At 41.7% G+C, this 26,419-nt stretch overlaps 1 protein-coding gene across 3 annotated transcripts in view; it reads left to right on the forward strand.

Moving 5' to 3' along the window:
- Positions 1-26,419, forward strand: part of ABCC1 (ATP binding cassette subfamily C member 1) — a 57,487-nt gene that overhangs the window by 23,899 nt on the left and 7,169 nt on the right. For all 3 annotated transcript variants that reach the window (XM_055804452.1, XM_055804451.1, XM_055804450.1), the window contains exons 9-26: positions 24-201; positions 928-1,089; positions 1,850-1,942; positions 3,334-3,537; positions 6,081-6,227; positions 6,600-6,687; positions 8,149-8,218; positions 9,086-9,212; positions 10,362-10,538; positions 11,609-11,776; positions 12,163-12,340; positions 19,554-19,638; positions 20,884-21,022; positions 21,945-22,152; positions 23,034-23,344; positions 24,177-24,376; positions 25,058-25,184; positions 25,568-25,669. In XM_055804452.1, the coding sequence (XP_055660427.1) occupies positions 24-201; positions 928-1,089; positions 1,850-1,942; positions 3,334-3,537; positions 6,081-6,227; positions 6,600-6,687; positions 8,149-8,218; positions 9,086-9,212; positions 10,362-10,538; positions 11,609-11,776; positions 12,163-12,340; positions 19,554-19,638; positions 20,884-21,022; positions 21,945-22,152; positions 23,034-23,344; positions 24,177-24,376; positions 25,058-25,184; positions 25,568-25,669 (2,764 nt within the window). The remainder of the gene's footprint in view (positions 1-23; positions 202-927; positions 1,090-1,849; positions 1,943-3,333; positions 3,538-6,080; positions 6,228-6,599; positions 6,688-8,148; positions 8,219-9,085; positions 9,213-10,361; positions 10,539-11,608; positions 11,777-12,162; positions 12,341-19,553; positions 19,639-20,883; positions 21,023-21,944; positions 22,153-23,033; positions 23,345-24,176; positions 24,377-25,057; positions 25,185-25,567; positions 25,670-26,419) is intronic.

Below are 26,419 nucleotides of genomic sequence, written 5' to 3' on the forward strand. Positions count from 1 at the left end.
AGAGCTAATTCTTCTCTCCACAGATTGCTCATCAACTTTGTAAATAACAAAGCTGCTCCAAACTGGCAAGGCTATTTCTATACAGGGCTGCTGTTTCTTTGTGCCTGTCTTCAGACGCTGATTCTTCACCAGTATTTTCATATTTGCTTTGTAACTGGAATGAGGCTCAAAACTGCTATTGTTGGTGTAATTTATCGAAAGGTAGGTGTTTCTTTAAATGTATGACAATACCTCTCAGTGACTCTGCAAATGCTTTGCTTAAGTCTGAATAATTAAAGTAGTTAGGAGACTCTGGTAGGCTGATTCCTAACTCTTAATAGAAATAAGAGTGTATCTAACTTATAAATTAAAGCCTTTAAGACAGAGCAGTTTTCTAATTTACTAGTTAAAGTTCAGGCATCATCTTTTTCCCCGCTGCCAAACGAGAAGCCTTGTCTCATTTAGGCTGGAGGTGTGAAACTGCTTCAGTTTGTGCAGAAATTAAGATGCCTCTACATTTACAGCTTCTTTTGGGATTTAGCAGCAGTGTCACATCATCTTGGAATAAGCTGGAACATTTTAGAAAGCTGTGGACTAATTGCTCTGTGTGAGAAAAATGTGGGATGAAAAGTGAAGATTGTGCTTCTTAAACTAAAAAACAAAACATGCAAACGCCTCCAAGCAATAAAACCACCAACCAACCCTAACCCTAAAGACTGCTTGTTGTCTTTAACTCTTAGTTTAAACCCAGCTGCTTGCTTCAAGCTATACAACTTGCATTTTGTAAGTTGTGCAGAGTAAACAGAATATGAAGTAGGAAAAGGGTTGCTTGTAATTTTAAAGATGAAGCTTTGTAAAGCGTTTGAATTCTGTGGAGAAAATGCAAATGAGTAGGTCTTCCTTCATGTTGCCTTCATTTTTTTAATTTTGTTTTTATTCTGCACTTAGGCACTTGTTATCACAAATTCTGCTAGAAAGACTTCTACTGTGGGTGAGATAGTGAATCTAATGTCTGTGGACGCTCAGAGATTCATGGACTTGGCTACCTATATAAACATGATTTGGTCTGCACCTCTCCAGGTGATATTAGCACTGTACTTACTGTGGCAGGTGAGTATTGTGTCTTGTTCCCTGTTTTGGCTTTGGCATTGTGCCGCTTCCTATGGTCCTAAGTACAGACAGCTGTTAGACCACTAGAGGGTTTAAGCAGTGTGGAGAAAATGCTGTTTGTGTAGAAGCCATTCAGAGCTGCTTTTGTCGCTGCTGTCAAAAGGAAGGCAGGAGGTTCTTAGTTTGTGTATCTGAGTGGATGTGGGGAGGATGCAGATGGGAGCTACTATCTTTTGGGGGACTGCAGCACCTAGAGTATCTCACTTTGTCACTTGATTTAAATGAAAGTGATCTTGGTTCTGCACTCTGAGAGTCGCCATATGAGATGCTTGCTGTTTATAATCCAGACAGTCAGTAGACTGACTCTTCCCAGTTCTCACTGTCCATCAGAAAGGTGATGAAATTCCCCAAGAAGTTGGTCACGCCCTTGCATGGGTCTCTAGATCAGAAGAATAGACAAACCAGCAAAAACTGGAAAACATTAGAAGATCTCTGTATGTGTGTATAAATAAACAGAGCAGTATATGTAGCTATTGATCTGTCTATATGGGGGCTATATGTGTATGTTTATTTCAAAAATAAAAAAAAACGTCAAACCAAGCCCATGCTTGATCCTCCTCTTCCCCCAAGCTGTTCTTGAAAAGGGAAGAAGAGGTTGAAAAGTTATTTCAGAATGCTTTTCTGTAGCATATGCAGTGGTTTGACCCAAGATTTTAAAAAAATGAGTTTGAGTAAATGTTTACAACTAAGTGCTTTTCAGAATTTAGGTCCTTCAGTCCTGGCAGGTGTGGCTGTCATGATCCTTCTGGTTCCGATAAATGCTGTGATGGCAATGAAGACAAAAACCTATCAGGTTAGAATCTTTATATATGCGGCAGTGTGTTTTTAAGAATCATGTTCTGTTCTTTGACTCGTTCCTGAGGTTTGTCCTTTTAAATTTTTTTCCCTTCCTCTATTTATCCCTTAAAAAAAGGGGAGGGAAAGAAAGGTCACAGCTCTTGTGTATGTGGACTAAACAAACTCGTGTATATTTTGGCCTTTCAGCTTATCTGTATATAATGGTCTGAAAATTTTGCAGTAGTTAAGACCAAGGTAGCAGCTTAGCCAGCTTCATTAAATGCCCAGCGATCGGTTTGGAATTAGTTGTTATTAACTTACTGCCTAAGAACTGAAGTGCAGATGTAAACTACTGTCTGCCTAGTGAACTGTAATGAGCGAAATAATCACACTTCGAGGATGGTGGTTGCAGTGTTGTTGGTTTGTTATGGGTTTTTTTTGGTTTGGTGTGTGGTTTGGTTTTTTTTTTCCCCTTGAAGGGATGAGGAAGAAGAATTCTTAGTTGTTTCCTGTTCTTGGTCCCTAGTGGATTTTGATTTTATTCAGAGGGGATCAGTTTGTTACAGAGAGCGCCCAGAAGTAAATGTAGACTCAAACTCTCATGTTTTTTACTGCAAGAACTACTTCCAGCAGCCTCACCACGTGCCTTCTGGTACAGACTTCACTACGAACTGAATTTACTGAATGTCAGAAAAGATTGATCTATGTAAATGAAAATTTTTAGCTCTAGATGTTCATCAAAATATACCACAGTATTTGGTTCCTCCATGGGAGAAGCAGGGGTGTTCTAGCCTGTCACAGCCACACTGCCGTTGGTAACAGCTGTCTGGGATAGCTGTACTGGTGCAGTCTACTGACTGCCTAGTGCTGAGTCAGAACATTGTTTCAAATTTGCACTGCCCTCATTAAAATACTTTATGAAGATGGAAACTTTTGAAGAACCAGCGTTCTTATGGCTGAGTAGAAAGCTTTTTGCTTCTACTTACGCTTTCTAGTGCTGAAAATGATGAAAAACCACATTTGGTCTAAGGTTAGATGCAAACTGCACATCACTGAAGCTTGATTCTAGTGGCTGGGTTTTTTTTATCTGCATATTGTACCTAAGAGGAACCTGAGTCCCAGGGCTCCCTGATGCAGGGTTAATCCCACTTAAACCAGTGTCACAATTGCTTTGATCATGGTTTGGATTTTTAGTTGCATGAAGCATTCTTTCAATTGGTTTAAAACATCTTATTAATTCTGCATATTTGTTTGTTCAGATAGCATCTCAGATTTCCTGCTTGGGAAGCTAGTAAGCTTTTGATGATAATGAGGTAAATTTTGCTATTGCAAAATACAAAGCTTAGAACTTTGTGGTTCTGCCAAGCATTGTGCTCTGCTAATTATTTTTTGCAATGTTGTTTTTAGGTGGCTCAAATGAAGAGCAAAGACAACAGAATTAAGCTGATGAATGAAATTCTCAATGGGATTAAAGTTCTGAAACTCTATGCTTGGGAATTAGCCTTCAGAGAGAAGGTATTAGAGATCAGACAAAAAGAACTCAAAGTCCTAAAAAAATCTGCTTACCTTGCTGCAATGGCAACCTTCACTTGGGTTTGTGCTCCTTTTTTGGTAAGTGAAACGAATGTAAAAGTCTGCTCTCCTTTCTGGGACCATGATTTCCAAGCCAATGCATGGGAACTTGTTTTGGTTTTGTTTTTTAATGAGCGGAAGAGTCAGAATGCCCTCTGCAGAGGTGGGAAATTGAACACATGTCTTCTGCTTCTCTATGAAGAGGCACTACTGTGTTCTTTGAAACTTAGTAACAGCCAGTTGGATGTATTCTAGAAGGTATTGGCTGAAGTATTTAAGAATAAAAACTTTCTCTGCATCCTTCTCTGTTTTTGGTAGTGTACTTGAAGAACCTAAGATTTCAATGTACTGTCAGATTTAGAAGAGGCTACTAATGAGCACAGTACCCTCCAGGTGGTAGCTGTGGCTGACAAGTAAAACTTCCTTTCCTTTTCAGCATCTTTCTGATAGCAGCAGGTCCTTAGATAAGAGTCCTTGAGTGGGACATTGTGCACCAAGTGTACCTCTGGCTTGGGTTCTCTCAGCATCTGTTTTAAGAAACATGTGGAGAGGTAAAGCCATTGCATACGCTGGGATTGCTTCAGATCATATTTTTTTAAAAATAATTCTTGATATTTGAAAACATCCCCACTGTTTGTGGTTAGCTTACATTTAAACTAATAAAAGGGAGAGAAGGGTGAGATCATATAAAAATTGCTTCAGATCCTATCAGAACAAGGGGCCATTGCTTTTGTGTACAGAAGCAAATAAAAGCCTTGACTACATTAGGATAAAATATGTGTTGTTCCAGTTGAAGGTGTTTAAGTGTACTTTCCAGTCTCAGATTCCTTTCCCGCAAACATTTTTAGTGTTTATGTTATGTTTTGGGCATGATGAAAGGCAGAAGCAGCAGTGCCCTGGGTAGGAAATATCAGCTGCATTCTTAAGCAAATGCTTTTCTAAAAGAAGTCTGAGCTAGTTTTAATGTAAATATATTATTAAATGAAGTTTCTAAATAAAAATCTGCAGGTGGACTCCTTGATGCTGTTCTGTAGAGTCTGAGAAGACAATTTGCCTAGCCAGTAGCTCTGTTTCAGCACACATTGTGAATGTGTTGGCAGTGGTCCTTGCCTCGGGGTGGGGGGGGTGGGAGGGGATGGGGAGGTGATGCCTCTGGGGCAGAAACAGTACAGCCTGAAGTGTAAGGCTGCTGTTTAACATCCCATTTTATGGATATATGTTCTTCTGAACATCTGATTAAAGAATTGTTGCAAGTGCCTACCTGAAAGCACTTCAGACATGGAAAACTTATTTCCTCTGCTCCTTCTCGTGTTTCCATGGCCAGGGCTCTTTAAAACATTGTTTAATAATGGTGTCAGGAGACTATTCAATTTGTGGTACCTCCCCTACTGCTGTGTGTGCTGATAAGGGTGTATTTCAGACTAATTGCTGGTAACACAAGATTGCAGACATGCTGCTTGTGAGGTTATTCTTTGGACCTGGCCTTGTTTTTGGTCTCTGTGGGAGGGCTTTCTTCCTGGCATAGGGTTGTCCAAACTAAGGACTGTACAAACAAGCTACTCTACCAGGCACAGCTGAGTCAGCTGCTGTTCAAAGAACAATACATGTCTCCACAGCAGTCAGATTTTTAACAGAAATACTAATGTCTTCAATGGATGCTGTGCTTAGATGAGACTGTTACTTGGGCATTTGAGCACATTGTTTCAAGTCTTGTGGGAGAGGGAATGCTGAAGGTCAGCCTACCTTGATTTCTTGTTTTAAGTGGCAGTCTGTGGGAAAATGTTGCTGGATCTTGTGAAATACCAAGGTGTTAGTGGTGTTACCATGGAAGAAAAATTAAGAAGGGAATATATCCCAAAGTGACATTTTGTTTAGTTTAATTTTACTACAATTTAATCAACACATTTTAGAAAAATTTAAATCGGTGTATGGATTTTTTGAAATATTTTTATAGCTTATGATTGATGATAACAGTGGTTCAACGTCATTTTCTTGTTCAGCATGGATCTTATGTTTTTCTGACAGTTGAAGCTTATGAACTCTTTAGGTACTATAAGGCTTTGTCTTTGTAATGCACTAACGTTTCCAGTTTCTTGGAAAACAATCTGTCCATGATAGTGGGCTGTACTTGGAGATGTAGGGTTGTGGTAGTCTTGACAAAATGTAAAATGGGTTAGCATTGGGGTGTTTCTATGTATGTTACTGATCCAGTATCTAGTACCACGGGGCATACCTTAAAACTGAAAGAGAGCAGCAAGAAAGACAAGTGATCGTTTCTCTCCTTCCCTTTTCCTGCAATGTGACCACAAATAGTCTGGGACATTTGTGGTTTTATCCTAACTGTATGAAGAAAGTGAGCACTAGACACTGTTCCAAGAGGAGCCATCAACTTCTTTTTACAACAATAGGTTTACATCAAATGTTTGTTTTGCAGAAAGTGTTACCAGGAACAAGGAAGTTACCTGAACATTACTCTGTCTTTGATTTGTAGACCTCTGATTCCATCTGTCAGACTGTGGGACTCCTGAGTTAGTGACTTTAAAAAAACGTTGCCTAACTGTAACCACTGCACTTTGTTTCAGGTTGCCTTGTCCACGTTTGCTGTGTACGTCACGATAGACAAGAACAACATCTTGGATGCTCAGAAGGCATTTGTTTCCCTAGCGTTATTCAACATCCTCAGGTTTCCATTGAACATGCTTCCTGTGGTTATCAGCAGCATAGTAGAAGTAAGTCTTCAATCATTAACAGGTGCTTCTGCACAGAAGTAGCCACTGGGTGGAAGGATTACATTCCTGTGCTTAGAGAATGTCTGCTGGTGAAATTCAGCTGCCTCAGAAGGGGAGCTTTGGATTTCCTGTGTGTTAAGTGCTGTGCAAGCAAAATTGTCAATCCTGGTTATGGCGAATGGGTATTCCTGAAATCAACTCTTTCCTGTGGTTTGGGAAGTGCGAGTTTGACTATCCAAGCAACTATGCAGTGGATTTAAGGAGGGATTAGGAGTGCATAATAATGAAGTAATGTATATGTGGTGCAAAACAACAACCTCTTGAGTATAATGAGCAGAGTGTAAGAAAGTTTTGCATCCCTTTCCCATGCAGGCCAGTGTCTCCTTGAAGCGCCTTAGGGTGTTCCTGTCTCATGAAGAGTTAGATCCAGACAGCATAATCAGGGGTCCCGTCACAGAGGGTGAGTTTCTTTTCCTATTGAAAAACAGTGTGTGCAGGTTTTGGGTGTCTTCACAGTGTTTCTTTTGCTTTCTTTGACAAAAGTACTCCCTTTTGGTGGATTTCACTGATAAAATTTAGCCAGAAAGCAGAAAAGTGAGTTTGTAAAATGGAAATTATATAAAGTTGTTGCCACCTTCTCAGGTAGTTTTTTTCCTGTCCCTGACTCCTGTGTCCAAACTACAGAATGGTTGCATCCAGACACAGATCGTCACTTCAAAAATTACTTGTTACACTGTTTTAAATGTAGCCATTTGAAATTTGTAGGCAGTTAAGAAAATGATAATTAATGCTGTGCCAAACGCCAGCATTTTTGAGACAAACAATCGTGTAACACTTCAGTATCTTTGAAGAAAAAGGATAAGTCCCATTTTAGGCAGATGCCTCTACATTCTGTTTTGTGGAAAGTGTGTTACACCCCGTGTTTCTCCCACTGTATCCAGTGTTGCTGCTTTGGGTATAAAGAGCCGTTTAGGAGATAAGTGTGAAGGCAGATTTACTGAAAAACTAATGCAAAACAAAACTTGACTGTAACTACGTCAGTCATTTCTAAATGTTTTTTCTTCCTTTTTACAAAGATAGTGAAATCCCCATCACTCCCTGTCATGTGGTTAGTTAAGCTCTATCATTTTAGTCACTTGGCTTTTGGCTGAGCAGTCATCTGCTGTAGTTCTTTTATTTTCTGATTATTTTCCTCTTCATCTTCCTTTTGGGAATATCTCCTCCCTTTCTTAGCTGATAACCATGAATACATTGCTCACAAGTCTTTAGTGTGGTTTTATTTTGGGAATTTTTTTGTTTGGGTGGGGTTTTTTTGTCCATAATGTGTTTTACTTGCATACTAATGTAAATATATACCTAGGTTAATTATTTATTGCATACTTGGTTGAATTAGCAGTGGTATATTTTGAGCTGTTTGCTGTAAAAATCTACAGGTGCCAGTACCATACAATGTTTCACTGAACAGTGTTTTTGGTTGAAGTTATTTTATTTGGTGGTTTGACTGACTTTGCCCTATCATTGTAGTAACTTGGCTTCACACATGGAATTGGCAGCTTAGCTGATGCTTTCATTGAAGAACAAGTCAGATTGAGGCTGCTAGTTACTTGAACAGAGTTTGCAGTGCTGCAGTAGAGCTGCTGGATAAAGGAGGATGCAGCTGAGTAGGTCAGGGTCTTTGTATGGTTGACATTCATGTACCTCCTGGTTACTAAGTGGAACCTCAGAACCTCTGCTGGTGATATATTCAGTAAAAGCAGAACAAGAGCTTTTGGTGAGGAGTGGATGGTGGTTCTGCTGGAAAAGTAGCTTTTATACCTTTGCATGGATGTGCGTAGATTGAATTCTGTGGCATGAATCCAGAGCATACAATTTAGCTGTTTGCACTGGCACTTCTATAAAAAGGATTTTTTCTATTTTTCAGCTGAAGGATGCATTGTTGTAAAGAATGCAACATTTAGCTGGTCAAAAAATGATCCTCCTTCACTGAACAGGTAAGAATTAATACCCTTCGTTCTGCTCCGTAATCTTGCTGCATCATAAATGATCTGTATTAGAATTATAAGATCTGTATGCAGAAGAGTTTGTGGCTTTAAAGGAACAGAACAAGTTACATCTGTTCTATGCCTTTGTTTTTATACCAGGGGCTTCACGAGCTAGAGGGGTTTACAAAGTATGTAGTATGTATGGCATGCGTAAAGAGGAGTAGGGAGAGGTGTACTGGGAGGAGAGGAAGGCTCAGATCCCGTCTAGCTGTGCGCTGTAGGTGGGATAGCGCCATCTAGAGGATGCAGCCGGATTAGCCCCTCACGTTTGCACTAGGACCTCAGAGTCTTCCTTTTAAAATCGTCTTCTCGCTAACTCTTGCCATCATTGATTCCCGTGCTGCGGAAAGCCAGTGAAAAACCTTGCACATGGTATGACTAACAAAGTAACCGGGGTGATGCATCTACGAGCCGTGTCTTCCCTGTGCCCTGTCCCTTCCCTTAAATTTGGCTGTTCTTTCTTGGGCCTCAAATTGCATTGTCTTTGTGACGTTTGTGCTGTTTGGGAAGCATTCATTGGTATTTACATTTGTCTTCACAGAGTGTTTGAGGGAAATATTGGACAGGTTGTGTCACAGTGGGTTTTTTCTTTCTTCCTCTTTTCACTAATTACATATTACAATGCTATGTCCTACATATGAAGAGAGCTGGGTGCTTTCTGAATGAGAGATTTGCTTTTTCAAGCGTTTCTGTGCTGTGTCAGCATCTGCAGTGAGCGTTCCCATTGCATCTGGCTTTATATGGGCTGCTCAGTTGACTGTTTAACTACTGGGATGTGCCAGCAAGCAAGGTTGAATTATGTGCACTTTATTTCAGCATTAATTTCACTGTTCCTGAAGGCTCCTTGGTAGCTGTTGTTGGTCAAGTTGGCTGTGGAAAGTCTTCATTGCTGTCTGCGTTACTGGGGGAGATGGAAAAAAAGGAAGGCTACGTTGTTGTCAAGGTGGGATGTCTGAAGAATTGTTCAGCAATTTGTGGGTATTGCCGGAGGGATTCTAGACTTCCAAGTGGCATGAAGAAGGGAAGAGACAGTTTTTCAAAGGAATGTGTTTTTTATCATTATTTCCTAGCAACACCTTAGCTTGCGCTCTGTGTAGTTGCCTGTTAAGCCTCAACCCAACAACAATCTGTTGGTTTCAGATTTAGCCAAATAGAGAGAACGATAGAGGTCTCAAAGATAAGTATTCTGGGGAGTCTTGTTAGTAGCTGGGTATGAGGTGGGGAGCCTATTATACATGCTCCAGCCTGGGGAAGAGCAGTATTGATTCATACCTTCTCAGATGTCAGAGAATTACAAGGAGAGGGTACACCTAGATACCTAAACATGCGAAAAGCTGCTCCTGTAGTTTGTACTTTCTTAGACATCAGAGTTGCACAGAGCTCACAGAGGACAAATGAACTGAAAGTAAATAAGTAAAAAATCCTTGTTTTGGATTTTGCTGCTGTTGTAATATATGGAAAGAGGATTATTTTAAGAGTAAAACAAATATGTTGCATTTGAAAGAATGCACATTTGATCATCTCCAAAATTGTTCTGGAAAAATAAAGTAGGCGATTTCATGATTCAATGATTATTTGTGCAGAAAGAAGGCAGAACTCATCTTCAAAGCAGAATACTTTGCAGTAGCTCAATCTCTTCCTTTGAACTGACTTTTATATGAAAATGACTTCCCCTACTTTCTGCAGAAATCTCTTGGCGGGGATGCATTTGATAAACACTTGCATTCCAAGTTAAATCGTTTTATGCAGAACATAATTTATAACTATATGAAGGAACTAATGACTTTTGACATTCAGTAATTGTGCATATTCTCTAAACAAATGTTTCCTCCAAATTTAAGTTAGAGAATGATACTTTGTTTGAATTCCTTTGTATGCTACCAACACCCTTTGTTACCTCACTTGGAGGGTGGATTAGAAAAATTAACATTTTGGAGGCAGGTGTAGCCCAAGAACTACTTTGTGCAGTTTTGAAATGACCATATGCAGCTCGTGAGGTGATTAGCACTGCTGGCCTCACAGAACCCTGCTGTGCTTTGACTTTGTGTGGAGACTTTTAAGTACTGAATAAGGAACTTCATTTTTCTTGCAGGGCTCAGTAGCCTACGTTCCTCAGCAAGCCTGGGTCCAAAATGCAACTCTGGAAGATAACATTCTCTTTGGAAGGGAGAAGAATGAGAGCCGGTACAAGCGTGTGATTGAGGCTTGTGCACTGCTGCCTGATATAGAGATTCTTCCTACAGGGGACAAAACAGAAATAGGAGAAAAGGTACTTTAAATGCCCACTCTACTGTAACAGTGCTATTGCTTGTAGTTAAGGCCATATGACTTTTATTCTACTTTATCTTAATGTTGTATTGAATTTGAAACACTGAGAGTAGCAACCCTCTACAATGAGGCAAACCTGGACAGTATGTTTTTCTTGTCTTGAGGCCTCAAAGAGGAGGAAACCTGTCCTCAATTACAAATGAAAAAGCATTTTGCAATGACAGTTTTTAATTGTCTCTAAGTTGCCATGGTCATAGAGCAGAAAAATGTATGGAAGCAGGAAGAGAAGAATCTTCTGAACACTTAGCTTCCTTTAAAATGAGCAAACAACACCCCACCCCCCAAAAAAACCCAACCACAAAGCCAACCACCACTCTAAACTGGCCCTTGGCTGCAAAAATATGGGTGGTGTGAGATTTAGAAGCTTGCATAGATGTTGTAGTGCTCTGCTATGGGAGTAGGACCAAGTGTCCCCTGACCACCTGGCCAGCAGGGTATGTGTACGTAACCTGCTCACCATTCTGCTAAGCTGATGTTGGTCAGAAAACAGACAGGTGCTTTGCAAGCTGACTACTTACAGGTGCGGTGCAGTGGCCAGCTGACAGTCCTGTATTCAGTAAAGGGTGCAGCTTTATCCTGCTTGTTGATCAGCAGGCCAGCCAAACTGTGGAGTGTGAACTGAGTTTGTTTATTAAGTCAGAGGCAGCGCTGCAGAAATACAGCTGAAAAGAGAAGTAGCCCCTGAATGTGCACTCTAGGTAGGTCTGTCTGGGTGAATTGCTTTACAAGACTAGTAAATGGTGGGTTTTTTTGTTGTGTTTTTTGTTGTTGTTGTTTTTAACTAGCTCTCAGTGGTAGTAGAAAACTTAATAGATAAACTTCCTTCCGGGGGATTTTGACTGTGCATATGCTGTTGTGGTAGTGAAATTATTTGTGATGGAGATCTATTTCATACAATGCTGAAATTTCTCTGATTTGCATAAGCCACGTATGACTTGTGTCTTTCACAAACTGGAGTAAGACATCTCTTTTCAGCTGTAAATAAAGGATCATATTTTCTTGTTTCCCCAGGGTGTGAATTTGTCTGGAGGACAGAAACAGCGAGTCAGTCTTGCTCGGGCGGTTTACTGTAATGCAGATGTCTATTTATGTGACGATCCCTTATCAGCTGTTGATGCTCATGTTGGGAAACATATTTTTGAAAAAGTTATTGGACCAAAAGGAATCCTGAAAAATAAAGTATGTCATAATGAGATACTTGTCTCTAGAGAATGGTTTGTTTTTCTTTGCTGAGTTCAAATGATTCAGAGTTTGTCAAGTTGCATATTCAGATTTTTGTTTCAAACATCTGAAAAATGAAAGGATCCTTCTGAGATTATTAGAGGATTTTTATAAAACAGAGTGTTTATAATGAAATATGGTCTGGTGTCTGTAATTCAGAATTCTTTGATGGAAAAATCAAGACAAGAACAGTAGTTTTTCTTAAAAATGCTGCATGCCTGTCCATAGTTATTACTGTATTATACACAGAAGTCAAGCAGCAGGAGTAGTAGTTGAACCTTTGTCTTTACTATTTTGAGATGTTAGAAAAATATTTCTTCTTCTTTTTTTTTTTTTTTTTTCAGACACGTGTTTTGGTAACCCATGCTATCAACTATCTGCCTCAAATGGATACAATTCTGGTGATGTCTGATGGAGAAATCTCTGAAATGGGCTCCTACCAGGAGCTGCTGAAGCAAGATGGGGCTTTTGCTGAGTTTCTTCGTACATATGCTAATGCTGAACAAAGCATGGAGAACAGTGGTAAGTTTACAAATAAATTCTCTTGGAATAAGCTGATGTGTGCCTGTTAAAGGAAAAATATTAGTAGTTGAAGGAAAGTACAAAGAAATTACTGTTTCTTGTGATAAACCTATAGTTAGAGATACTTATTTCTTGGGGGTATTGAAGGTTATGAGATTAAATACACATACGTTCTTATAACTTAGGAAAATGCGGAGCAGATCTGTAGTAAAATTCTTCTCACTTAAAGCAAAAATCAGGTGGCTGTGAGATCAAGTAAAGGCCAGCTGGGGTTTAAATACACTTCCTGTGCTTATTAGGATGTGGCATCTTTAAGCAGATAATTCTGCTGGAGATGAAGAGGAGGAAGCAACAGCTCATTTCTCTAGCTGATGTCCCTGACATCTGCTTCTGCTTTACAGAATAGCTGTAGAGCTGCACTGATATAGGAGTATACTTAAGAATATTTTTTTTTTTTTTACCTGTGGACACTTGCAGTATTGGATTTTAACAGGGGAACTTAGCCTCTTGCCTCTAGCCTGTTTTCTTCAGCGCCTTGCCTGTGGTGATTTCCTGACACTCCTCCATATGCTGATGACTAAAAGTATGAGGAGTGCTTGCACTGCCCTGACCAGTGAAGTTGTTGGCTTTGCACTTGAGGCCTGTTTGGTAGCAGATGCCTGCTGCTGAGTGCTGCAGAGCAGGCTCTCCAGAACAAGGAAGGGATCGAGGCCGCTTCTCCCTTCGCCTTCCGTTTGGAAAACCCTTGGTTCCCACCCATTCCCTAGAGGGAAAGCAGAGACATTTTTTAGTCTTCTACTCGCGTGCCTGTTACAGGCAAAACTGAAACGGTGCCACAGCTGGTTGCACTGATGAAGCTGTGAAGCCCTAAAGAGGTGTTGAGAGGTGCCTTTGGCAGGGGGCTGCTCTTGATCTTCACCTGGAAGTTCTTTGCCAGGGGCTGTGACGGTCTGCCTTATTCTCTGAAGCTGCTCTCTGGTATCCAGGCTGGCAACACAGACTGCCCTTGGAGGCTGTGAACAAGCAGTTTGTTTGCTGGATGTGGAAGGTGGCATCTTCTCCTGGCTCCATCTTATGCATCCAGCTATCCCTGATGGGGACTTGGATTTGGGTGTGATATACGGAGCTGAGGATCAAGGGCAGGATGTCCTGCTGTAGGCTAGCTCTCCCCTTGGAAAGGTCGCTTGATATGTCACAGTTGTCACTTTGCAGACTGGGATGCTGGTTCGGGTGGATGCTGGCTGTAAACAGGGAGTGCTTTATGGGTGGGATCTCCCACTGAGAAAAGCACTGTGGGAAGAGATTTTATGGAAGCAGAATCAGGCTAACTTCTGTGTATTTTCTGTAGGTGCTCCTATAGCTTCTTTGGGCACAGTCAGACTTGTTGCAGTCTTCAGTGTACAAGATTTCTGGAGACAAATAAATTCTCTGCACTTCCCTAGGAAGTTAATAAGTTGACTTGTACAAAATTTGCCTCCTTTAATAGCCATGTTCTTCTCCCCTTTCCAAGTACATGGTAGGTTTTGAAGTCCTTTACATTAAACTAAGTTACTTTACTTTTCTGTTCAAATAGTGAATCTTCTTTTGGAAGGTGAGTCAGCACTTTATAATTTGCTATGCTTCTCTGCAGTTGTCTAATAAAAGGCACTTTTAACTTCAGTATGACCCTGGTGATTCAGAGAGGATTGCTGTATCACAGGGTTGGCCTCTTTTGCAGCAGATCTGTTCCTGGGTTTTGGTCAAGTGATCTTCTGCCAACAGTAAAAAGCGAAAAATAGAGGCATTGTTTGTCTGATTCACAGGGATGATATTAATATTTATCAGATATGTAAAAGATCACTAAATATAATTAAAACTCACAGGTTCTTGGATAAACAGAGTAATCTGTGATGGGAGTCAGTCTAGGCTAGCTGGAGAGCATCTGCACACACACTAAAAGGGAGGCTCTTATGTCTGAAGCTACATGTTGGCAGCCTGAAAACACTTAAGGTGGAGCAAAATAGAAAACTGTGGTTTGGTGCTTTCTGGCTGGAATACATCCTGCTTCTGCAAGGATGAGAAGGCCTCTCTTCCTGCCCAGCCTCTGAGGTTTGGCTGCAAGCCTGCTCCCCATTGCCTCCCAGCCCTTCTCTCCCGTTGTGATTCCTGAGGGTTACCTGCGGTGTGCTCGCTGTACTGCTACCTTCCTCATCCACAGCCTCACAGTGTTTCTGCTGGGTGTGGGTGTTGTGGTTTAACCCCAGCCAGCAACCCAGCACCACACTACTGCTCGCTCATGCCCCCCTTGCCCAGAGGGATGGGGGAAAGGAATGTAAAACTCGAGGGGTGAGATAAGAACAATTTAATAGGTAAAGCAAAAGCTGCACATGCAAGCAAAGCAAAACAAGGAATTTATTCACCACTTCCCATGGGCAGGCAGGTGTTCAGCCATCCCCAGGAAAGCAGGGATCCATCACACATAACAGTTACTTGGGAAGACAAGCGCCACAATGCTGGATGTCCCCTCCTCCTTCCCCCGTTCCATAGGGTATGGAATACCTCTTTGGCTAGTTTGGGTCACCTGTCCTGTCTGTGTCCCCTCCCAATTTCTTGTGCCCCTCCAGCCCTCTGGCTGGCAAGGCCCAAAAACCCCCAAAGTCCTTGGCTTAGTATACACATCACCCAGCAACAACTGAAAACACCAGTGCGTTATCAACATTGTTCTCACGTAAGGGCCAGTACAGCACTGTACTAGCTACTAAGTAGAAAGTTAACTCCATCCCAGTCGAAACCAGGACAGTGGGAAAATTCCCCACTCCAGAAAGCTGCTCCTGTGTGAGTCGGAGGGGAGGTGTGAGCTCCCCCTTCCCCAGCGGTCCTACTTCATGCAGAAGGCAGCTACAAGGGTGGCAACAGTAGCTGCTCAGCCACAGAGAGTGCCCATTCAGCGCTGCTGCTTTCAGCTGTGGGTACACGAAATGGAGGCCTTACTGTTGCTGTGGTGGTAATCTTCTCTGAAGTAACTTGGAACTACATGCAAAATAACCTACCAGGCTGTATAAAAAGCATCCAGATTCTTCTTGCTTTTAGAAGTTGTTTCTTTCTCTGGCGTTTAGTGTGGCTGATTTGCTGATGCCAGTACTACTTCTGCCTATGCAGACTGGTCTGGAGTCATTAGATGTGCCCTTGACCCCTGGGAGTGTGTTTCTTTTTTGGTGTTCAGTGTTGCCTTCCTCCCCTGCCCTGACTTGTAGCTGTTGCTGCAATACCTCTTGCTGTAGAGATAGTAAATAGCTTAAGATTAGCTTTTTTATGACTGTTTTCCTTTGTCTCCCATACAAACTAATATAGTAGATGTTAATTTTTATTTTAACGTGTGTGAGGGTTGAGTTTTTGTTGTTTTTTCCAAATGGCTTCAGCATAAACTTTCGATTGTCTGTGAAAAGCCTGGAGATATTTTTAGTGTTTGTGGGGAGTAAAAGTGGCTCCACAGAAGTACAGCTGCGCCATAAGGTTGAAATATTTTTCACCTGTTTGGTTCATCTTTAGTCTTGACTGCAGTACCTGAAAGATACAGATGTACAGTACAACTAGTAATTCTAAATCTGGCCTACATTGTGTGGGCTGTGCTTCAGATGGCTGTCTCCCCATTGGTCTGACTTTGTAGTCAGATAAAATGTTGAAATACCTTTCAATGGCTACTCAGTTAATTTTTTATATGAGAATTGTCAGCACAACAGGCTTACTCAGTTTTAGTCTGGAGGGAAAGAGGAGTGAAAGTACTCTGAGAACTAAGGGTCTGGACTGTGGGGTTTAGTTCAACAATCTGCTTATCTTGAAAGGAAGTGCCTTGATCTGTCACTTGTAGCTGTTCGATTTGAATGTCTTTGAATGTTTTTAGTTTTGTAGACTCAATTCCCCACATTCCAGCTGCTGTCCTCTACAAAGTAGAAATGTGCTCTTTGGAAAAGGAGTAAGATTTGGAGAGCCTTACTTGCTTGGCCTCTGTATAAATTGCTTCCCAATTGTAGCAGCAAGAAAAAAACCCCTGGATTTATTTTTAAAGTGCTGAATTTGAAAGGAAGAAAGCTTTCTTGCTGAATAGCTTTGTATTATACACTAGGTAGTAGTGTGAATTTCATAATTAATTCTGCATTATAGGTTGGGTTTTCATACCTGCAAGGGAAGAGCATTGTGCTTTCCACAATCAACACTGCCCCCAGTGAAGCCCAGCACACCTGTATGTTGTGGTTGTGCTTCTTTCTGACATGAAGCTGAACTGAGCTTAGTAGCAGTGTTGGATAGTCAAGATAGCTTGTGTGATGCCTGTAGCCATGGTTGAGCGCGTTTGCCTTCTAAGGAGTCAGAAAGAACAGGAGTTAAATATTGAGATGCGTTGGCTCTTTTCTAAATGTTGTGGAGTCCGGACTAGAGTGGTAATACAGGAAACACCTGTCTGCATCAGGTAATAATCTGACTTCCTCCTAAATTCATTTTACTTTTAGCAAAATTCAACCCTTTGCTTTCTCCCTCCTAAAGCAAGAGCTGTTTGCAGCCTCTGCCCCAATAGCAGAAGCAAATACCGATTCAAGATGAGCGCTCTTAGGGTATCAAGATGCTTGCAAGGGTGAAGTATCTCACTCTTACTAATCTGTCTATGCAGGATGATGACTGGGGACTACACAGTAGATGGAACTAAGTAAACCTGTGCTACCACAGCTCTCCTTCTCTCATTGCGGTTGCACAACTAAAGCAAGGCAGGATAGCAGAGCTGTGGGAGGAGACGCTTAGCCTTGTGGACAAAAGTTGCCACTCTGAAAACACTATGCTTTACATCTTTGATGTTAAGGTCAGGGTTTGTCTTAAGATTCTTAAATGAAGTCTCTTCCCCACCACTGGGGAAAATGCATATGGAGTTCCCTGCACATAGTGAGTGTTTTTCTGTTATTGTCAATACCAGGCCACTTTAGAGTCTGCTTTTTCGGTTCTCTCTTCGTTAGTGCATATCTTGAAAGAAAGGACGTTTCTTGGTTGTTCACAGCCATCTGATTTGGATTTTTTTTTTGTTTTGCCTCAATGTTGTCTCTTTTTGACTGTGTATGAGGCTTGGGATTAAAAAGAAGTCCGTTTCAGCAAATTTGATCCTGCCTCAGGCATTTATGGTTTTGTGGTTTAAGTTGTGCTAGTTGGATGAGTTTGTGTTTGTAAGGATTGAAAATGTTGGAGTGTGTTCTGGAAAACGTTAATTATATATACTTTTAGACTCAGATCCTTTATTAGAAGGAACGATTCAACCTCTGGAAACAGGTAACTGCTTTTTTGCCATGTGGCTTTATATTAGCGCTTATGTTGGAGTAATATAAATAGCTGCTGTTCACTTACAAGGGAGTGAGTTGTTATTAGAGTAATTTTGGCTGCACAGTAGAAGGTATCTGCTTGGTTTGCATGGTACTTGCTTGCGACTGCCACAACAGTTGGTCAGCTTACAGGTAACTCGTCATCAGCAACTCTTTATCTCAAACAGTTCCATGAGGAAGCTTTAAATAAACTAAAGTGCACCCTGGGCTTAGGGGTGTACCCAGAGAGGCATCATTCAGGATTAAGCCCCTGAAGGTTGGTTGGTTTAATATTTTTTTTTTCCTCATGCGTGTAATTCAGTACTTCTGTATTCAGCAGCAGTTCCCTTTTATGATTTTTGGATGCGTTTTTCAACAGAGCCCTCATTATACCGTAGGTGCACGTGCCAGAGTAACTATGGCAGTCTTGAGCATTTTTTGTTCTCAAGAGGTAAATGCAGTATAATCAGGAAATCTTTGTAGCTTACAACATGAAATCAAATTTAAGAGCTATTAGGGGAGGATGGTTTATTTGTAGTTTTGTTTTGTTCATGTGGGTTTAGAACTTCAGCGATGCTGTAAAGCAATATGATGCTGGAATGCTTGCTGGTTTTCATATGGGGGCCTTTCAAAAGAAATGCTGTCAAGTGCTTAGAACAATCAGCAGTCCCATATTGGTTTGCTGTCATTCATGTCAATAAAAGTAAGAACCAAATCTTTGAAACTTTTAACGTTTCATATTTTCTGCTTTTTTCTCCTTATAGACCACACTGAACAGTTTAGCTTTGGGTTTTTAGAGTAATGAACCAGTGTTTAGTTTGCAGACGCAGGGGAGAACAGTTTTTTATATTCAGGCAGTCCACAGTGTATTGATGAACTGGTTTATGCATATATTTTGCTTTAGTATAAAAACATTAAAACATCAGACTCTGGATCTACACAAATCTTCCTGCATATCTTTTGAATAGATGCAGGTGTACTTTTTTGTTTGCATAAACTATGCATAATCGATTTAAAATGCAGAATTATTTTTGTTACAAGTTCTGAATTAACTTTAATGCATAAAAACAGAGTTCCGTTTACTTGACAGTTAACTTCTTAGGAGTCAGTCATTTGGTTTGCATTAGGAAAATTATGTCATAACTTGAACCTGGAAGTTTTACTCATGGCACTGTATTATACTGAAATAAGTTGCTCAGAGAAAGCTTAATATTTCAAGCTGACAGGTTTTATGAAGTGTTTTAGACAGTTGTCTTGTGTGTGCTGCATCGTGTTACAAATGGGATGGTGTGGGATAATGAGTTTTTTTTCTATGAGAAGTGACATTCATAGAAAGATGTCTTGCTTAAATCAATCTGATTCCTATGGTTGCCTAAAAGCATCAGGCTTTTGCATGTTGCTTCCTGCTTAATTTTGCAGGAAGACTCAAAGTTAAGAGCACGTCTGCCATTCTTAGCAGCTTCATTCCATCATCTACTAGAATGTCTTCTCCTTGTGTTCTAAAATTAAAATAATTTGTTTATAGTTAGCTGTGTAAAAGATGTGGTTTGGAAAGGTGTGGGTGGAGTGGTTTTTTGCCCCACAGAGTAAGTCATAGTGTGACTTCGTATTGCATGCTTTTAACGTAAAGTATGGCCTTATATTGCATCATTATTAGTGACCTGCCTTTGGTAGAAAACTAGAAAAATAAGTGTTCCATGTCTTTGCAACTAATCCTGTTGGGGTGGAACTAAACTGATTTGTTTACCTTGTCAATTATCTATTAGTACCTGTAAATATTTACTTGGGTTCCCTGCTGTGTTTGCACAATAGAACTGCACCCTGGCATTTAGGATTGAAATGAAACCTTTCTCTGCCTTCGCCTTACCATTTTCATGTTTACTTTTTCACTCCCCCAGACACAAATAGTCCATCTGGAAAGGAAGGGAAGCCTACCGAAAATGGAGTCCTTGTGAATGAAGCCCCTGGAAAACTGATGCAAAGGTGTGCGGTCTCTTCTTCTCCCCGGCTCTGTAACTTGGTTGTGAACAAATAATAATTTGGTGTTTATGGTATTAGAGGAAAATGTGTCATGCTGGATTCAGCAGCCTGAGAGGGGCAAGGCTGCTGCTGCTCCATGGCTCCGGCTCCAACAGTAGGAAGGCTGAAGATGTACTCCCAGCAAACGTGCTGGAGTGTAAATACACACCACATATGTACGTGGCCAGTCAGAAAGATCACAGGCACTTAGAGCGCCCGCACAAACACAGCACCAAATGGCCTCGTCCTGTTCCTATCTCTGGCTGAAAAGGGTGGAGGTTCACTAGTGAGAATATATTATATTTGTATGTACAAAGTGGACATCTCCAGTAGCTGGGCTTGGACACTTGGTCTGCCTATTAGCTGCCCCTGGATCCCAGTCTTCCCAGTTGCTAGCACCTGGGCATATGAACTTCTGAGGCTGCAGCTCCACTCTGGCTACTGGTACAGACTGTTGGCGCATTCGTGTCTGCTCACACAGAACTCTCATGCTGTTCTTTCCATGTGAAGAAATTACTGTGTTGTAGCAAGATACTGTGAGTTTGTCTTGCATAAAAGGGAGAGTATTGTATTGGCTAGTCCAGCTTTCATATGCTTTCCCAAAGCTTCTGCATCTGTCTGCTGTCGGATGGGATGAAGTGCCAAGAGCACCTTTACTATGACCTAATGCGGCTGCAGTTGTGCTTCAGAAAGGCCAAAGGCAATCGCTGATTATACCTTCCCCAAATCATCTCATAATCTATGCCTTATTCTTATGGCGCTTTAGAAAATACTGTACTTCTGGAAGCTAATGGGTGCCTAAGAGTAAAATTGCCCGTTTTGATGCCAGTGCAGGTACCTTTTTTGCACTTCAGTAGCTGCAGTGTATATGATGATAGAGTTTGTAAAGGCTGATGTTGGTGATGGCCAAATGTTTTTCTTTTTGGTGTTTGATTGCCCAACCAAGACTTCTTTGGCGGGCTAGCCTGTTACTTTTATCTGATGGGTACTTGGGAACTGAAAGTCATCAGGGAGGATTAGGAGTGCACCGTGAGGGGAGAAGGGAAACACTAGTAACTACTGTTACAAGCCTGATGATGACTGGTTAGGAGATGGATTATCACCATAGTAATGTAAGTCACTAACTTGAAGCTGGGAGCTGTTGAAGTCTTTGAAGTAAACACCTGGCCTGTATCATGCTGAGACTGAAAGACAGATGTCTTCAAACAGGCAACTCAGTAACTCTTCAACATACAGCAGAGATGCTGGGAAGTCACAGCACCGGAGCAGCACAGCAGAGCTGCAGAAGCCACTTGCTGAAAAGAATTCCTGGAAACTGACAGAGGCCGACACAGCAAAGACTGGAAGGGTAAGGTCTCCTGTTCCTGCTTCCTGTGCCCGCTTTCAGTTTCAGAAAAATCCAGTGTTCCCAAGAAAATAGCTTTTGAAGGCTGTGCAGCTGGCGTGAGAAAGGGCTGAGTGCATTCTTGGGCTTGCTGCTTGTTGTGTAGTGTTTCATGGAAGTGTTGCTGTGCCCTCTGCTCCCACTGCTGAGCCCCAGGTTTGCCTGCGGAAAGACTGCTGACATAAAAACTTTTGTTTAAGATGATGGGCCTGACCACATCAAAGTATAAAAGAAGAAACTAAAACATTGCAGCTTTTTCTTGGAGGGAGATTATGACAAATTAGGTGACCTAGTGAAATCTGCCCTTCAGTGTAAAGAGCTGGAATTGACTCAGCTGAATTTAAGCCAAGTTTCCACTGCAGACACAAGTATCTAATCCCAGGATACCCAGGGCTTTCTGAGAAACCTGAGAGTGAGGTTCCTGGGAAAATGGCAGTTACACCTCCTAGCAGTGTTGCTTGAATCCTCTGGTTAAAGATAGATCATAGGATACAAGCCATGCGGGTTTAATTAAGGGCTGTTTAATCTTGTGGTAAAAAGAGCACGCCAAAACCTGGAACTCCTCGGTGAAGTTTTTGGCTTTGCCACTGGTGCTTTGTGTTACTTTAGGCAGCTTGCTCCCTACTGTTCCCTTCCCTTGGAAGACAACAGAAAGATGATGTGTGCCTGCCCTGGAGGGATGTTGGGTTTGGCACATCTCCATAGAACACTTGCAGCTTGTGTTCCCAAGCAGTGGCTCTCTAGAGTGCAGCTGTTGTGGTTTTTTATGGCCTGATGCAAGGATAGTGACTTTAAATAGGCATTGGAGAAGGGGGAATGGCTGGTTTTGAAACTTGATCTGCAAAATGAATATTCCTTTTTTTTCCCCCCCCCTTTCTGTCTTCAGGTAAAGGCAACAGTGTACTGGGACTACATGAAAGCAATTGGACTCTTTATCTCTTTCTTGAGCATTTTCCTCTTTATGTGTAATCATATAGCTTCCCTGGCTTCCAACTACTGGCTAAGTTTATGGACAGATGATCCTGTTATCAATGGGACACAGCAATACACAAATGTCAGACTGGGAGTGTACGGAGCACTGGGAATTTCTCAAGGTTTGCTTGGTCTTACCTATTTTAAGATTAGCTGGTTCAGAATGTTTCTAATGCTCTTGGTGACTTGTAACCCCAGAACTGCAGCAGCAGTTTGTGAAAGATTTGAATGTGGATTTTGACAGAAAGCTTAAAACTTGAATTAAAGAAAAAAAAAAAAAGGCGAGCAAACCAGCCTATAAAATGACTCAGTTAATGAATATTGTTTGCTTTCATGTGTCGAAAATGAGAACAAACTTTATCTGCGGGGGCTGATGAGCGAGCAGTTGGTGGCAAAACGTCTGACCCAAGAAATTGCTCCTTGGCCTGCCAACAGACTGCGCTAGCCTGGTCTGCGGGGTGGTTTGTCACAGGAGGCTGTGGCTTTGCTGCCACCCTTGCAGCCACAACCCGCCTGAGCTGTTTGGGATGGCGTTTCCTCCAACTGCTTGAGGGACCATCCAAGGCACCGCAGGGAGGCCAGCTCAGTGGCTTTTTGTTACGTGTCCTCTTTGTGGTCAAAGTTTGTTTGCCATGAAACCTAAAACCCTGTGTACCTCACTTCAGAATTGCCAGAAAAATCCTAAAATCCTGTAATAAACACTAAATGTCACATTAAAATTCCATTGTCTTTACTCAGTGGAAGTGCTGAAATATTACACAAAATTCTGTAATGGAGGAACAACTTATTCCATGAGAGAAACACGATGTTTTCACTAACATTTTTTTTTTACTTTTTTAAAATTTTATTTTTTTAAATACTTGATGTATTTGCTGAGTCTATCTGTAGCGAACGCCAGTTCTCAGAATTATTGTAGTAGAGATGTGGTAGTGCTACATGAGGACAAAATGAAGAAAATCTATGTGAGAAGTGAAATCAGTTAAAAACAAGTCTTCTTTTCTAGGTATTGCTGTGTTTGGCTACTCCATGGTTGTGTCAATAGGGGGAATATTTGCCTCACGACACCTGCACCTTAACCTGCTGCACAGTGTCCTCAGGTCTCCGATGAGTTTCTTTGAACGTACACCCAGTGGAAATCTGGTGAATCGTTTCTCTAAGGAGATAGATACTATTGACTCCACCATTCCACCAATCATCAAGATGTTCATGGGCTCAACATTTAACGTGATTGGGGCTTGTATCATCATTCTGCTGGCCACACCTATAGCTGCTGTCATTATTCCACCTCTGGGACTTGTCTACTTGTTTGTGCAGGTAAGGGGTGTTACCTGGGGGCACTGGGACCAGCAGTCACTCATCCTCTGTTATTTAACATAGTTCTTACTCTGCACTAGGATGGATTTTTATGTGTTTGACACGACTTATGCTTGACTGACTATGCTTTGCATGGTTTATTGGGTAGCTGATGTTAGCACAGCATTTCCTTCAGTTGTCAGGTGTAGAATGACTTCTGTGCAGAAGGTAATCCTGTAATACCTAAGCAGACTTTATAAAACGCCGTCAGATTTTGAGGTGAATTTTGTATAGCTTGTTGCTCAGAGCCCAAATGTGGAAAACATATGGGCTTTTCTTTAAAACTGCCTTCCAAACAAGAGTAGCCTTTAGAGGGTTACGTGTGCATTGCTCATGTGCCTGTTTTGTCAGAATATTGTTTCTAGAGCAAGAGAAATGATAGCAGCCTTGTACTCCTGTCTTGTGTAGGCCGGGTATGCTTGCCTCACTCTTGCTTTACTCTTAGAAATCTAGTACAGCCAGTACAGATCAAAAAGAAGCTGGGGTTTGACCTTGACTCTTGAATTAGTGAACTTGAAAGGTGGTGATGTGTGTGTTTTATACTGTTGAACTGAGCGTGCAGAGAAGAGAAAAGAGAAAATGGCTGTCACATGAGAGTGAGTGGTGGCAGCTATTTAAAGACAGCAGAGTGTATGTAATGGTCTTTCTAGGTGTTGTAGAAGGTGTGTATTCCTGCATGTAAGTTGAATCCCTATAATGAACATCTCAAATGGCAGGGAACTGTCTTATGATTCCCTTTGTCTTTTCATACGCAGTCTGGATGTAACCATAATTCTCATACTCTGATTTGCAGAGATTTTACGTGGCCACTTCTCGCCAGCTCAAACGCCTTGAGTCTGTCAGTCGTTCTCCTGTATATTCTCACTTCAATGAGACCCTCCTGGGAGTCAGTGTCATTCGAGCCTTTGAGGAGCAGAAACGTTTCATAAAGCAGAACGACATGAAAGTGGATGAAAATCAGAAAGCTTATTATCCAAGCATTGTTGCAAACAGGTAACAGTGGGGCTGAATTATTGAAAGGCAGTTATAGGAAGGACATGGTTCTGCTGCCTGTGATCCTTATCAGTCGCAGCTCTTGGCATACTTGTCTAGGGTAGGGAAGCCTGTGTGGATATGTCTGTTTCACAGGTGTTTTGCTTAAACTTCTGTAATGGAATTAAGATTACTTCTGAATTTCTTTTCCTTCTGAGAGTTTCTGCCTTACCTCTGGGCAGTATGTTTTTTAAAAGTCTTGATTCATCTATTCCAATGTTAACCACAACTGCTTTCTGAACTAAGACCAGAATTTATGTACCTGAAAGGTTTATTAATTTTGGATGCTGCTAGGTTTGCATGTTGCTGGAGCAGAACCTCAAATATCTTGCAGTTCCAGTGTCACTGGCAGTATGCAGATGCCATATTACTAATCTTTTAAAAAAACAAGATGTGTGACCAAACATTGGTTGCCCACATTCCTAATTCTCCATAGGTGAATAACTGGAAAGATCATAGAATAGTTTGGGTTGGAGGGGACCCATCTAGTTCTAAAATCCCCTGCCACGGGCAGGGACACCTCCCCCCAGCCCAGGCTGCTCCCAGCCCCATCCAGCCTGGCCTTGGGCACTGCCAGGGATGGGGCACCCACAGCTGCTCTGGGCAGCCTGTTCCAGCGCATTACTTTTTTCTGTCTTGCAGGTGGCTGGCTGTCCGTCTGGAGTACGTGGGGAACTGTATTGTCCTCTTTGCAGCATTGTTCGCAGTGATTGCACGCAACAAACTCAGTGCAGGGCTGGTTGGCCTCTCGGTGTCCTATTCACTGCAGGTAATTTTACCTTTTTCTCTTAAAAAAACCCATCAACACCCCAAAACCCTTCTGATTTGTAAGACTGCGTCAGAAAGTCAGAACCTTGCTATGGCTTTGGAGGGAAAACTAAGGAACATAGGAAGGACTAAGGAACATTTGCAAAGATGCTGGGGTAGTTCTTCCTGTGACCCACCTGTGTGTGGGGATGTGGCTAAGATGACTCATCCCCTGCATATTAAAAGGCATCTGGACTTTTCTCCAGTCCAGCACTGATTAGCCAAGATCTTGTCTGTGTTTATGCATTCCATGAACCTGAAGTGGTTTGGTGGTTTCGTATTTTTTATTTATTGCAGGTAACAAATTTAGTATAAACTGCTTTTAGATTTCTTTTCTTCTTGCAGATCACAGCGTACTTGAACTGGCTAGTTCGCATGTCATCTGAGCTGGAAACCAACATTGTTGCTGTGGAAAGAGTCAAAGAATATGCTGAAATGGAGAAGGAGGTACATTTGAGTTGTCTACCACAGCTGTAGAAGTCAGTGCCCTGTTCTGAGGTCTTGCCCATTACCTGGCTGAATGGGTTGGAGAGTGCCGCTGGGCCTGTCCTAGGAGCTGAGGGTGGGATGGAGCAGAGTGCTGGCCGTGCCCTCCCTCTAGGCACAGGCTGTACCTTGGTGTGTTCCTCTGGGTGCTTTTGAGGGACATCCACCGACATGGTGTTACTGAGGGAGTGTGCTGTTCCACCCTTGGCTGAGCAGTGGAGCTGTACAAGTATTTTTGTTTCCTAAATGCTTAAACATTCTCTTTCTTACTTTACTTGTCTTTCTCTTTTTACTCTTAGTGTGGGAAATAAAGAGGTTTTACATTTTTGTTTTGATTCAAATCGCCTAACAACTCATTTCATTTGTCATTGTGCCCCTTTTCGCTACAGAACGGAGTTTTCTGTGGCTTCTCTTTGCCATGCCTGTCACTTGAACCTGACCTGAATCACTATTTTGGCAGCCAAACATTATGAGAACCTTTCCTAATTTTTTTTTCTCGGGTTCTGGTAGCAGACTGGTGTGTGTTTATGTAGATAAAAGCTTTTTTTTTTTTTTTTTTTTTGGCACTGGCAGTGCATGCAGTGGGGTTTGTTCTTCTATCTTCCACCTCTGTGGGAGGCTGAGGCAGCAGCTGTTTACTTTACCAGCTTGTTAATCTTTTAGTGCTTATGCCTCAGTTAAACTGCTTCTAGTTGCATGTCTGGCTTCCCC

This window comes from Falco peregrinus, chromosome 5 (assembly GCF_023634155.1).
Source record: "Falco peregrinus isolate bFalPer1 chromosome 5, bFalPer1.pri, whole genome shotgun sequence".
Taxonomy (NCBI): domain Eukaryota; kingdom Metazoa; phylum Chordata; class Aves; order Falconiformes; family Falconidae; genus Falco; species Falco peregrinus.